This window comes from Anas platyrhynchos, chromosome 4, assembly GCF_047663525.1.
Source record: "Anas platyrhynchos isolate ZD024472 breed Pekin duck chromosome 4, IASCAAS_PekinDuck_T2T, whole genome shotgun sequence".
Classification (NCBI taxonomy): Eukaryota; Metazoa; Chordata; class Aves; order Anseriformes; family Anatidae; genus Anas; species Anas platyrhynchos.
The window spans coordinates 33469362-33482604 of NC_092590.1; the positions used below are offsets into that span (position 1 = coordinate 33469362).

Consider the following 13243-nt stretch of genomic DNA (forward strand, 5'->3'; position numbering starts at 1 on the left):
AGTCAGTGAGTTTAAAGCTAATTTGGCTAAGCCTGCATTAGCTGCAGACATTTTAGTGACTGCAGTGTAGACATATTCATAGCATTGAAGGGTTTTCAGAAAGATTTCCAAACAGACCTGTGATTTTTATTTTTAACATCTACTGGCACTGCTACCACTGACAGAGTGAGGACAGGTTCTGGTAGGTGGGTAGGTGGGCGAGTTCCTGAAGTCAGCCAGAATGTCAGGGTGTGCTGCAAGCAGCCCATATATTTTCTACAGCGGTATAGACATAACTGTATCAACGAGAATTCATGTGTTTAGAGATGAATTTGTTTTCTGTAAATACCATTGGCCCTCCTTTATTCCAGTGTAGAGTCTCCTATGGAAATAAATAGGTTTTGGATCTTTCTGGCACCACAGGTGAGATTTTTTTAATTTTTTTTTTTGACATTAATCTCTGTATTTTTATAAGGCTATATTTATAGGATATTGTTACTACATCCAGCAAATTAAATTGTAGACACAAAGAAAACTATTATTTAATCTCTCTGTACCTAAGTTCCTCTTTTTCTCAACATTATCTTCTTTAATCCCAGAATTAGTATACCAAAGCATTAAGTAATGGTGTCCTATCATTCCCTTATCTGCTATATACCACTCCTGTACTCATTTCAGCACTAAGTTATCTCTACAGCCTGACAAATCACTTGACATTGCATACACTCAGGTTGCACTCTCTTGGAAATAAATAATATATTGTTATCTATTCTATAAATATCCTCAGCACGAGTCATCCAATAACTGCAATGGTAATCTGCTTGAAGAAGAGACAAATGCTCTCAACTGTATTATAAAGTCTCTTAATAAATTAACTAAATATATATGACAGAATCTCTTAAGTTATTGTCTCTCTCCAGAGCAAAATATTTTAAAATAAGGTAGGATAACTGATAAGTGTATTTCCACAGGCAGATCAATCTTTGTGGGTTGCGCTCATTTTATCTACCCCAAAGGGCAACGTTAGTACATTATCTTTAATGGATAATAGGGCACTGAAGCAGCTTTCTCTTTACCCACAGATGTCCTGTTACCAAGTCCAAATTAATACAGAGACCTTAAAGGTTGAAACCTTACTTTCTAAGTAAGTGGTCAGTCTTCTTTAAGTTGCACTTACAGAAATAAGCTCCCTTTTCTTGCTGAAAAGCACACTGCTCGCTTTTACCATCTCAGCCAGAATTAACAGAAGACTGAAAAAAAGAGGTGTCCAAAGCTCCATAGAGCTGCTCCTGCAACTGGGTATCAAATATGAGTCTAGCCAGCATCACAAAGTAAGGTGTAGATTTCCATCACACTTTGAGAATGATGTCAATTGCTTCAGACAATACATTTCATGCATCCTAACAGGGTATTAATGCATAGCAGCTGATACACTTTTCAGGTCACATCTTTACTTACTGCATAGCTTGAATTTGTGGGTAAAGTTAACCAATGAAATAATTCATCTCCAGTAGCACTCCCTGTTGACGGGTCTGAATATGTTCTGAAAACCTGAAGCAGAAAGATACCTACAAGTTCATAACACTTTGAAGGAAAGGAGTGAGCCATTTGGATGCTACCCTTCTATGCTTAAGAGCCAAAGAAATACTGAGGTTTATGTTAAGGGTAGAAATTTGTAACTCGCCTACCAGTCAAGAGGAGAACTTCAAGCAAATGTCAGCTGAAACACAGATGGTGTCTCCCTTAGAAACCGATTTTGCTATCATGCAGTTTGTTCAGACATCATGACTAGATAATCCAGTTACTAATGTGTTCTTCATAAGCCTCACCTTTGCTACTGCTTGAATGTCCTAATTTCTACAATTTTCAAATCATACTGCTGGCATGTTTCTATATCTTTCCATTGATTTTATGTCCATTTATTTTTAAATTATTAGCATTTTTACTTCATAATATAAAGTAACATCCCTTACTGCCTATACAGTTTTATATTTGCACCTCTTCTGGAAATAAGTCAACAGGCAGAATTTTACAACTAGAGGGTGCTGGAGGACCATAATGTGATATGATACGTAAAACTTTCAATGACCTTTAGCGGAAAGAAGCAAAATAAAATAAATCAATTATTACTGCTCCGTAGGACAAGTTAATATATTCTGAGATAATACAAATACTGCAATATTATCTAGTGTAAGTAAAAATACTAATACTTTATAGCTGATACTGTTTTATTTTAAATTGTTTCAAATTTCCTCTTAAACTTTGTTTCTGACCTTAGTCTTTGTGCAGTAATGAAAGAAAAGCCTTTATCTTAATAGTACACATTCCTTTTGCTTCCTTTTGTGTGAGTTGGAAAGCAATTACAATGTATTAGTGATCACATGTTTTATGATAAAACACAAAAGCCATCAAGTGAGCAGGTAAGCAAGAAGGAACAAAGATTATTTTAACAATAAAATCTATAATTGAGATTATACAGATAAAATGTGGACATTAATTACAGATAAATCATTTAATAAGAGTTCTAACAAGAAAATTATCTTCCAAAAGTCATATAATTTCTAACACAGGATCATTATTTTCTTGCCTTCCAATACTGTAAGAAAAAATACAAGTATGAGAATAATAATGTGTATAAACATAGCACTCTGTTTGTATATATAAAAGTTACCCCTACCTTCCTTCATCTCTGTGAGTTATCTTTATTGCTTCTTAGAGTCTCTAACAATTCTGTAAATACCTTCAATAGGCAAAAATTCTGAAACTTTGAACTAGACCTTAATGATATCATATTTTCCCCCAGTTCAACATGGAGAAATTTAGGATCTCTCTTCTGAAACATTTGGGATCTCCCTTATATTTCCTCTAATGATAAAGAAATACAAAGGACAAACTGAGGCTGCCTAGCAAATAAATTCTTTGAAATCTCCATGAGAAAATGGCAAGGAAGCTGGTGGAAAGCACGTAACTTTATTCTGAACAACAGATCTCTTCCACCCAAATATGAATTGCTGCTTCTAGACTCAGGAATGAGAAACTTTTGTAGGAATTTGTGTCATGAGTTGTAAAAAGATGTTAGGCCAGTAATCACCAAGAATCTCAAAGATGGAAAGCCAACCTAAAACCAGTATTGGGCTATGGATCTCAATGTGGAGTTGGTTAGAAAACCACAGTTTCCATCAAATGAAAACCACAAACCAAGTAAACCACAGGATCTATCAGGTGCCTGGTGAAACCAGCATGACCTGGTTCTCTCTTTATATATTCCCAAGCTGACCTTCTGTATGTGCAAGTTTGTGGTACATGGACAATGCTCCATGAGCAGACAGCAACACAGAAGTGACAGGAGAGTCTTATGCCTTGCATGGGCTCAACACATAACAGTTAGAACTGCAGTACAACACATGTGAATTTGTCTGTTTTTACCTTATAGAATATTAGGGGTATGTAATTCAGTCTTTTCCTCTCTTATGAGGAGCAAGTAATCTGGATTGCCTTCAATGAATTGCCAAGTTAGTGAGAACCGGCATATTTCAATATTTTAACTTAATATTATGCCCCAGTTTTGTAAGTGGAAATGTGGTTCTCTATGGTATGTTGACAAGAGCTGAAGCATAGTCCCTATGTGTTCCCAAGGAACATACACTACTCAAATGCCTTACGTACAAAAAGCTTTCATTTGGCTGTGTTTTACCTCATGACTTGCCCTTACAGAGGGGTGTACCCTGGCACTCATGCGAGACCACAGGTATGGATTCCTGCCCTACACACCCTGGGGAGTTCGTGTTTCTTCAGTCTCCACGTCATATGGTTTCCTGTGGAAAATTGAGAGCAGCCTCTGTTGCATGCACATGACCTTATTTTCCAAAAAGTAGCAGCCAGATAAATGAGCAGGTGAGGGCAGCCATTAATTAGCACATAGACACAAGCATTCATGATGCATTTAACAGTCTCAGGGCCTTAGACCTTTGGACTCTTCACTTCTACTGGTGTCTAGGTGTTAGCTTTGGTCATAGGTGCTACAACAGGCAAGCTTAAAAAGTATAACTAGTGTTAAAATGGGATTTCAACATGAAAACAAATAGTTTCTTTAAACTGAAGGCTTTCAAGGCGATAAACAAAGTAAAATGAGTAACACATATCAGATTCAAAAAAAAAAAATTAATTTTGACTTTTTTACTGCATGCTTGCAAGACAGTAGAAAAGATGGGCCAGAGGACAGACTAATGTAAAAATGAATAATATAACCTGATACTGAACTGCACCTTGTAATGCTTCTTCAACACTCTTGCTACCTTTAGTCCAGAAAGCAGACTGTTTGTTTTTGAGATGCCATACCTAACTTGTGCCTAAGGAAACAGCAGTCAAAATTGGGCACAATGCTTTATTGTCAGCATATTCTCACACACTTTTGAAGTGTGCTTGCTTGATGGATACAATTTCTTTTTTCTTTTTCCTAAATGAGCTGATTTTACAAAATTAGCAATTCTCTGATCTTTATTTTTCCACATAGACAAGCTCAGCTTAATCAATGCTGCCCTCACTTACAAGGACTAAATAATATTTCACAACTTAGCTTTTCCTTCAACAGCACCATCTAAAATTATACAAGAGCAAGATTTTTTTTTTCTCTGAAAGTCAGCAGAAAAGCTGTTAAATACTACATATACTAGAATAATGGTTTTAATAATACTTAACGTGCACATCAGTGTCATTGTCAGAAACACTTTAAATCTCTGTATATTACTAACGACTGAAAAGAGTTATTCAGCTTTATAATGTCGTATGCGTTATCTTTCGTATATTCCTCAAGCAGGATGTATGCTGTACATTTATATACAACGTTGGCAGGAGCACAGACATTGCAGTGTCATGCTTTCATTCAAATTTCAGATGCCATATTTTCAGTACAATCGCATGGCATCAAAATGCAACATATTGCTTTGCAAATGCAAATAATTTCACACAGTGGCCTTCATGACTGGGAAGGGGTAATGAAATGGTATATATTTTACACATGAAAAAAAAAATAAAATATTTATCATAAATATATGGACCAGTATATGACATTGAAGAACAAGAAGCAAAAAGGAAACAGTGCTCTTGCATAAAGATCAATTCTCTTTGCTGCTGATGGAATGACAGGCTTGGGAGGAGGAGGCTTCTTGTTGTTCTTGGCTTGAGATTTCCCAAGCCCATTGTTGACTTCAATGGGCTTCCCATAACAGTCATAATTTGATAATTCAAAATCTCTTGGCAAGCTTCCAACTATGCTGAAATCGTTGGACCTCAGATCAGATTTCGAAGTGCAAACTTTTTTGCATCTGGTCTCACCAACCTATGAAATAAAGAGTGAGGGGAATCATGATCTACTCACCATATTTCATTAACAAACTTAATGCAGCTGCTAGAGAACACCGCAAACAAACATATAGGAAATTACTTGTTGATAGGGATACATTACATCAGCCTAATTTGCTGAATGGTTGCTTTATAAGTACTTAAGGATGATCAGTCAATCATATAAACTAATCCAAACATTCATAATTGTGTAATTTTTCATGCACAAGGTGCCTCATGCTGTGCAACCTGCTATAGTTAGACTCCTTCATTTTAAGATGATGGAAAGGGAGGGAGTAATTTTGGAGAGAATATTTTTGGAAATAAGTCCTGTGCTGATGAATCTTCAGGAAAGATACTATTCAATACTTACATTTTTCTGAGACCTGGAAGATCCATTCAGAATTAACCCTAAAATTCAGTGTTTGGTCCAAGAATTAAAATCTGTTCTGGTTCTACATACTATCCAGGTTGAGATCCTAAATCTCATCTCTGTGTGAAAGTACAAGGCGAGAAGGCACTTTCTTTGTAGTCCTTGGTGCCTCTCTAAAGACAATGAAGTAGTTGAGTCACCATTCAAGAAGGGACGTAGACATGTAGATGTGGTACTTAGGGCCATGGTTTAGTGATAGACTTGGCAGTGCTAGGTTGGTGGTTGAACTTGATGATCTTGGAGGTCCTTTCTAATCTAAATGATTCTATGATTCTATGCAGCAAAGATGAGACACCATTCTCCATGCTTCCCACTGGTACTCCAGAGAATGGTGTAACTGGGAAATCAAAATTGAGAAGATAAATATCTGTCTTTATCACAGTTCCATCAACGATCTTGGTGATCAAGTACTACTGTGCTAAGCAGCAATCCCAGGTGAATCTCCCTCTGCTACAGACTAGACAATCCTAATAGCACATACAATGAATATTTAAAAGAAAAAGGTATTTGATGTCCTTCAAATGGAAGAGTTTTTAGGGAAAAAAAAAATAAAAAGGTTCTGATATTGCTTTCCTTGCATTTTAGAAAGATACTGTTTCAAGTACAACAAACCTCTAAGAGGATCACCCTACACTGCTAGGTAGCTTGAAGGAATTTGAAGACTTCTTTCAAAGCACTGTGCTTTGTAACTTTGGTAAGTCTCTCACAAAGTTTCGTTCCATTTGGAGTACACAGAAAAGCAGGAAAAAAAAAAGAAAAAAGAAAGGTACCAGTTATGAAACATAACTGCATTATTAATGCCATTTGTTCACATATATAAACTGAGAGTTATTGCAAAAAGAGCTGGTGCACAAACCAGGTGTAAGACATGGGGAACTGACATTAAGATAACTTTATCCTGGAGTTTTCTAGAGTCACTGATCCACTAAAATTTAGTTCTTCCAAAAGCTCCCCATCTCTTGTTCCCAACAGTCTATCCCTCTACAACAAAGCCTTCAGGTATTCTTCTCTCAGCTCTCTCCACCTCTTGTTTCCTGCAGTTTTAGGCTGATGGTTCAGGATATTTGCATTAGCACATTTTGTAAGTTATTAAAATAATTAGAATGGACTATGGTACCAGACTTACATATGAATGAAAAATATTCTGGAGAATATTATTAGCTTCTCTATGACAACTGACAGGTTATCCTGAATAACAAGAACTGTGGTAGTTGGTGATCTGATAAGTTCCCCTCTGGTCTTAGATGTCTTCAATCAAGCTGTGAAGCAGACCCTTGAGCAATGGAAGCGTAACTTGCAGGGCTGGACTGCATGTTAACTCAAGAGTCACAGGAATATTATTCCTTCACTACATATTTATCAAATTCCTAATTTTCTCACGGTCAAAACTAGTAAGATTTAGTAGGGCTGAAATGAGAAATATAATAATGTATGAAATTACAGGCTTTCTTTTGGATTTGCAAAAGTATGAGTCCATTCTTCATACTACTAGAGATATATTGTAAAACTCCGTGATACTAATGCCCACCTATATGCTCTCCTTGCACAACACAGAATATTCCTGTTCCCACTCCAGTATTAAAGCCTAAAGAGTATTCTGGTCAAGGCTTTGACAAATCAGTTCTCATTCACCTGCAGGAAGGAGAACTGAGGGAATAGCTTCTAGGTCACCTCTTCCTTACAAGTAGAAGATTGTTCACACCACATTCACACAGAGCTGTTCTTAGTTTAGTATCAGCTGTAATAGTGATTTATCAGGGTGACACAATTTTCCTTGTAAGAGCAATCTGGCCCAAATATTTATTTTCTAAGTACATGCCTCTTGTATATAAAAAAAATCCTTTCATTTCTCTGGGTTTACATCTCATGTGCTTCTACTTTCTATACTCAATTTCTGCCTGGACATATTTTTTAATTTTGTCTTATACATCTCTTCAACTCCCCAGTATTTCTGTTGTTTTCATCTAAATCCTCTTCAGTTCACCTGCAGCCTTTCCTAAAACAAGTGAGGTAATGTATATTAAATGCAGTTTGACTGCTTTTTGTTAACCCTGTCTCTGTTTGTGCTAGAAGTGTAACAATATTCCCGATGCCTACCAAAGGCTATGAGGACCATCCCAATGGAAAATGATTCCATGGGACTTGATTTTAGAGTACCACATGAAAGATTTGTGTAGAAGGTAAAACATTGTTAAAGAGGTATGGTTTACCATACCTCTTATATACTTTCAGCTTCATCCTGACACAGAAGTTGACCTAGGCAAACATTTGTGTATTCTACCTCACCCTGCCTCAGCATCGTGACCTGTGGGCCAGGTCCAGCCTGCAGAATGCCTCCTCCAGACCTACTGCGCTGGGGACAGGGAGCGGCTGTCTGGGAAGGAGGGAGTGCCACTCGAATTGTGAATGCCATGTCCCAGATAGAGGCAGGCAGCTGCTCTTCCTCCCACCAGTGCGGAGGTGGAGAAGGGCAGGGAAAGGCACCATGGCTCTTGGGGCCTGGCCCAAAATGCAGACGTAGTTCCAGTTTCTCACAGGAGTGGGCCACCTTGTCTGGGTTTATGTTTGACAGGACACCTGCCCTTTGATGAACAGTTCAGAAATACCTAAAAAGGACTCCTAGAAGACAGAAGGTCTGTTGTGATGACCCATTCTCACCTTTTCAAAAATTTAGCTGAAGGATGCTCACTGCCACACTCAGCACCTGCCACTGCCCTGAGTGCTATGCTCCAAAGCGGCAGTGTGCGGACCACTTACACTAGATTTTCCTTCAAAAGAAAAAATCCAGGATGGGGATTTTTTTCCACAACCTTGTTCCCCTCAAACATATGTACCTTATTTCTAACCTGAATTTATTTGGCTTCAATTTTTAGTCACGAGGCATGACTACACTTAGCCTGATTAAGTGCTGGTACTTACAGACGGTAACAAATCTAGCCTTGATTTTGCATAATTCAGATGATGTAATCAGGCTGACAAGTGAAGCCAAATGTTCTTCAGAGTTTCTTACCTCCATACCCTTACCTCTGTCAAACTAACTGATAATCTTTTTTAAAAATATATTGTTTGATTAAATCAATAAACATGGAGATCATCTTTAATTTCACTGCCTCATTTAAATTTATTAGCTAACATGAGGCTGAATTATGAATATTAATAATAATACTTATGAGTTATTATTATTTGGCCCCGATTAGCTCTTCACTATTTTCCACTGATTGATGCCAGGCTTATAATTATTCACATAATTCCACTTAGCCTTTAAAAGTACTGGCACAAAGTTAGCTTCCTACAGTCTTCTGGAACCCTCCCTGTTTAAAAAGTTTTATTACAAAATCAACATTTATGTTTCACAGCAATAATGGACCATATCTTTAAAAAATCTTACAGGCAACTTTAGTTGACAACACGATTTTAAAATGTCTGACTTTAATAGGTACTGTTTAACATCCTCATTAGCTACTGTCGATGGAAACTAGTTCATCATCTGACTGAATATATCTGGCTTTTCCCCAGACACAGACTGGAGTATTTGATAAACACTTCTGCCTTTTCTGCTAATTCTTGACACTTGCAGCACCTCTATCTAATACTGGGATAATACTCTTGTGGCTTTTTTTTTTTGTGTGTGTTACTGCTATATACGTGCAATAACCTGCTATTGACCTCAGTTATGCTAAACATATATCCCTTTTGTCATTTTGTTGTTGTTATACTTTTCCTATTTCCAATATTTTCTGGATTTCAAGTTCTATTATTTGCTATCCATTTCTCCTTTTGCCAGTAAGAAGAAAAGAGAAATGCTTGAAGCTGAGTTAGTTTACAGTCACTCAGTCACTGGGGAGTCTGTTTTCAATTTTTCTCTTTTGTTTTGTTTTTAATTAGTATAGCTCTTCTTCTGGTCCATAGCTGTCTTGAACGTTCTTAGCTCACCATCATCACTCATATTTTTTGTTTAAATTATCCCAGACAGGTGAGACAAAATGGTTTTCAAATTCATCAAATCTGTCCTTTCACAATACCAAGAATACTGCAACTAGACTAAATTCGTTTTGTGCAAACAGAAAAACAAACAAACAAACAAACAAACAATTTTTCACTTGATCATTCATCCTGTGATCCCAATTTTGGATTTAGGAATTTTTGAGATGAGGAATTCATCGTGTATAATTTCTAGCAAAGCTTTGAACATGCTATAGCACCGGCAGCCTCTCAAGCTCAGCACGAGCCCTGCAGGATGAATTGCCTCCCTGCTGCAACGCAGCATTCTCTGACCTACAAAGCACTTCTCCTCTGACATAAAATTTTCTCTTCCGTTCACCCAACCTCTTTTGGCATGCACATCTGTCTCTAGTCCTGCCACTTGTGCAAAAGTCCTCCAGATGAAGGTATAGTTGTAACAAATTCCATCATTAATCGTTCTTGCACTTGTCCTGTGCTCTTTTCCTGCTTTTACCATAATGATGGATTTAGATCATCAATAAAGTAGTTGTTAAGCATTAGTGGGTATTCAGACTGAGTATGTTTTATGGTGTAGGCAGGAGGAATTTGTTATCACATTCCAGATACTGCATTCCTTGTGAATTCTTATTACCCTACTAACTACAAACTACAGCACAAATAATACTTATACACAAAATATCACAGGATCCCAGCCTAGCTGAGGTTGGAAGGGACCTCTGGAGATCATCTAGTCCAGCCCTGCTGCTCAAATCAGGGTCAATGAGATTGCTCAGGGCTTTTACACTCATGTTCTGAATTATCTCTAAGGATGGATACATGAGTCACTAGAGCAGAAAGTACCTACTCTGTACCTGAAATGCTGTCAGCAACGATTAAAATAGACTGTAGCCTGTGGTTTTCCATACAAGATAAAATGTAAACTGGGTTTCTGGTGGTTCTACAAAAAAAAATCTGTGTCTGAGTCTCATTCAAAGTGAAAACACAATATGGGAAGATCAGGTCGCCGTGGGTCACCACCAGTGGTCACATATATTGTAAATCAGTTTGAGATGAACATAACACATATCAGGTTTCAGAGACTAGATGCAGCTCTGACAAGATAAGGCAAGCAACAACACTACTTCTCGTAAAAAATAACTGGGTTTAAAGCTAATACCACCACTTGCATATACCTATTCATCATCTGCCAGAGCCATTCTTTTAGCAAATGTTCACTTCAGTCATCAGTGCATTATCTGTGGGGGACAGCTTGATGGGCTTGATGAAAATGTGACTTTTCAAATGGAGGGGTATTGTTAGAGTTAACAGTGCTCCCTGTAATCACGCCACCAGTGAAAGAAAAAAGAAACTGATTCATCTTCAAAACATTTCCCTTTTTGCTTGTTTTTCTCACTGTATGGTGTTGCATTGCTAGGAAACAAACTCAAACTCCTACTGAGGATTCCCAATAAAAAAACCACTGCCAGCAGTTACCACCAGGTTGCATAATTTTCTCCTCTGCTTAGAACAGCATCTACTTGCAGCCACTATGAGCTAAGGGAGCCAAATGGTTTACTTATGGCTTATTGCCTGTATATGCATAGCCATTACAGCTCCTAGCAAAACAAGTACAAATGCTTATGTTGATTTTTTTTTTTTTCTACAGATTCAGGGCGATCTTGCCAGAATGTACCTGTTGACTTTACTCAAAAAGACATACTGATAAACCTCTCTGAGCTTAAAATGGCACCGATCTTCAATGGATTTTTGCTGGACAGGGGTTGTGAGTCATGAAGCACTGACTCTGGGGTTTGGTGTGTACTGGCAATAAACAGCTTCTACCCCTGCCAGTACCCAGGACTTGGTAGAGAGGAGAAGCTATGCATCCGTAGAAGGCTTTCTCCATCTTTGGCTAATTCCCAAATTGTGAACTTTGTTTTCATTCTGCCATCTTCGTTATCACTTTTGGTGACCACCAGTCATGATCACTGACTGCTGACATGGTGTCAGAAGTGCTTTCATTTAAGAATTTCCAGGGAGACACTGACACACTTTATTACAGGGGACCTCTTCTCCTCACCTGGTATTACAAATGGCATCGAGCTTCTTATTTTTAGGATATGTACTGAAAAGTTTATTCCTTTACCCAATTTCTAGTAATAAATGTATGTGTAAAAACATTGGTACAATCATGTCCTTTGTTTTGGCTCTTTTTTCAATAATACAAGATATACCAAGTCTCCAGACCACATGCCATTTTAATCTTTCATAAATGGAGTGAGCCCAATATCCCTCACTCATTTCCCTGTGCTCCATCAAATCCTCCCCATGCCTGGGATCTTCCCACCCCAATACCCCTGCTGCACCTTACATACCAACCTCTTCCCCAGTGAGAGGCAGCAAGAGCATGACTTGCAGCTTGGGCAACTCCAGCAAGCTCCTGGTCTTGGGTTCAGGTGAATTTTGAAGTGAAATAAAGCAATTTCTGTTTTTAAACTTTATTCTCCTCTAATTAAACTTATGACTATGTAACAGCATCTCTTAGTTAGTATCTCGTAATAAATAAGTGCTGCATTTAGGCTGGAGAAGCATTTGTAAATGGAATTATTCATGTTTTCGGTTTTCTCCAACTTGGAGTCTTGTGCTTTTAAGTTTTTCCTGTTGGCTTTACCTTTGAGCCCCATCTGGTCTATCCATTGCTTCAAGTCCAGCTACAGTGAAATTTCCAGCTATGCCCTTTTTCACTTTTTCCTTAGTATCACCTTCTGGGTTTCATGACATAGTGCATTTGGATTTCCATATTCCTCTTTTGAGGAAAGAATTAGAACATCCTTAAACATTTCTGAAGGATGCACATTCATTTCAGGGATGCAGTTCCAAGTTGTCCTTTAGGAGAATGCATTGGTTCACCTACGTCTTTCCAGATATTTATCACAGTATGTGCTCTCTCCTCACACAAAGTCCTACACACCCCTGATGAGAAACAGCAATTGAAGATCTGTGACGGCACTCTGGCTTTCCTATTCTTTATGCCTTTCAACATACAGCTTTTTCCATTACCTGCTTCTTTAACATTTCCCTCCCTTGCATATTTGCCATATGACAAATGCATTCTTTACTTGATGGTCGCTAGCTCTCTATGGGAGCCAGCCAAATGTTGTGGGGCAGGCCTAGTTTTGGATTAGGAGTCAGAGCTACAGAAAGATTTATACCTGTTCTGATTTAGGAGTGTAGTACAGGCTTCTCCAGTGTTAAGAACTTTCAAGTACTCCTAAGGGGAGCTAGGTCAGAGAAGGCGTTTTCAGCTAGGTATATTTATAGTGTTCAAATAAATAGAACACTGTGCATCTGTAGATGCATGTAAGCGTCTAAAGTCATGTTTACCAATATAAATGTATCATTCTTTTGAAAGTTGCTCCTGGAGATGTTCAACACCTCTAGAAGTCATATGGCTTATTTATAACATCCAAGTATAGATTCAGTGATCCAAACATGTAACTTTGAGAAGTTAATTTCATCTTTGTCTTACTGAAATAAAATGTACTGGTC

The 13243-nt window shown here is 37.8% G+C and overlaps 1 protein-coding gene across 3 annotated transcripts in view; it reads right to left on the reverse strand.

Moving 5' to 3' along the window:
* Window positions 1-2476: 2476 nt before the first annotated feature.
* GLRB (glycine receptor beta) overlaps window positions 2477-13243 on the reverse strand; it is a 51837-nt gene continuing 41070 nt past the window's right edge. For all 3 annotated transcript variants that reach the window (XM_038178814.2, XM_027456598.3, XM_072037367.1), the window contains one exon: window positions 2477-5317. In XM_038178814.2, coding sequence (XP_038034742.1) covers window positions 5021-5317 — 297 coding nt within the window. In that variant the 3' untranslated portion in view covers window positions 2477-5020. The remainder of the gene's footprint in view (window positions 5318-13243) is intronic.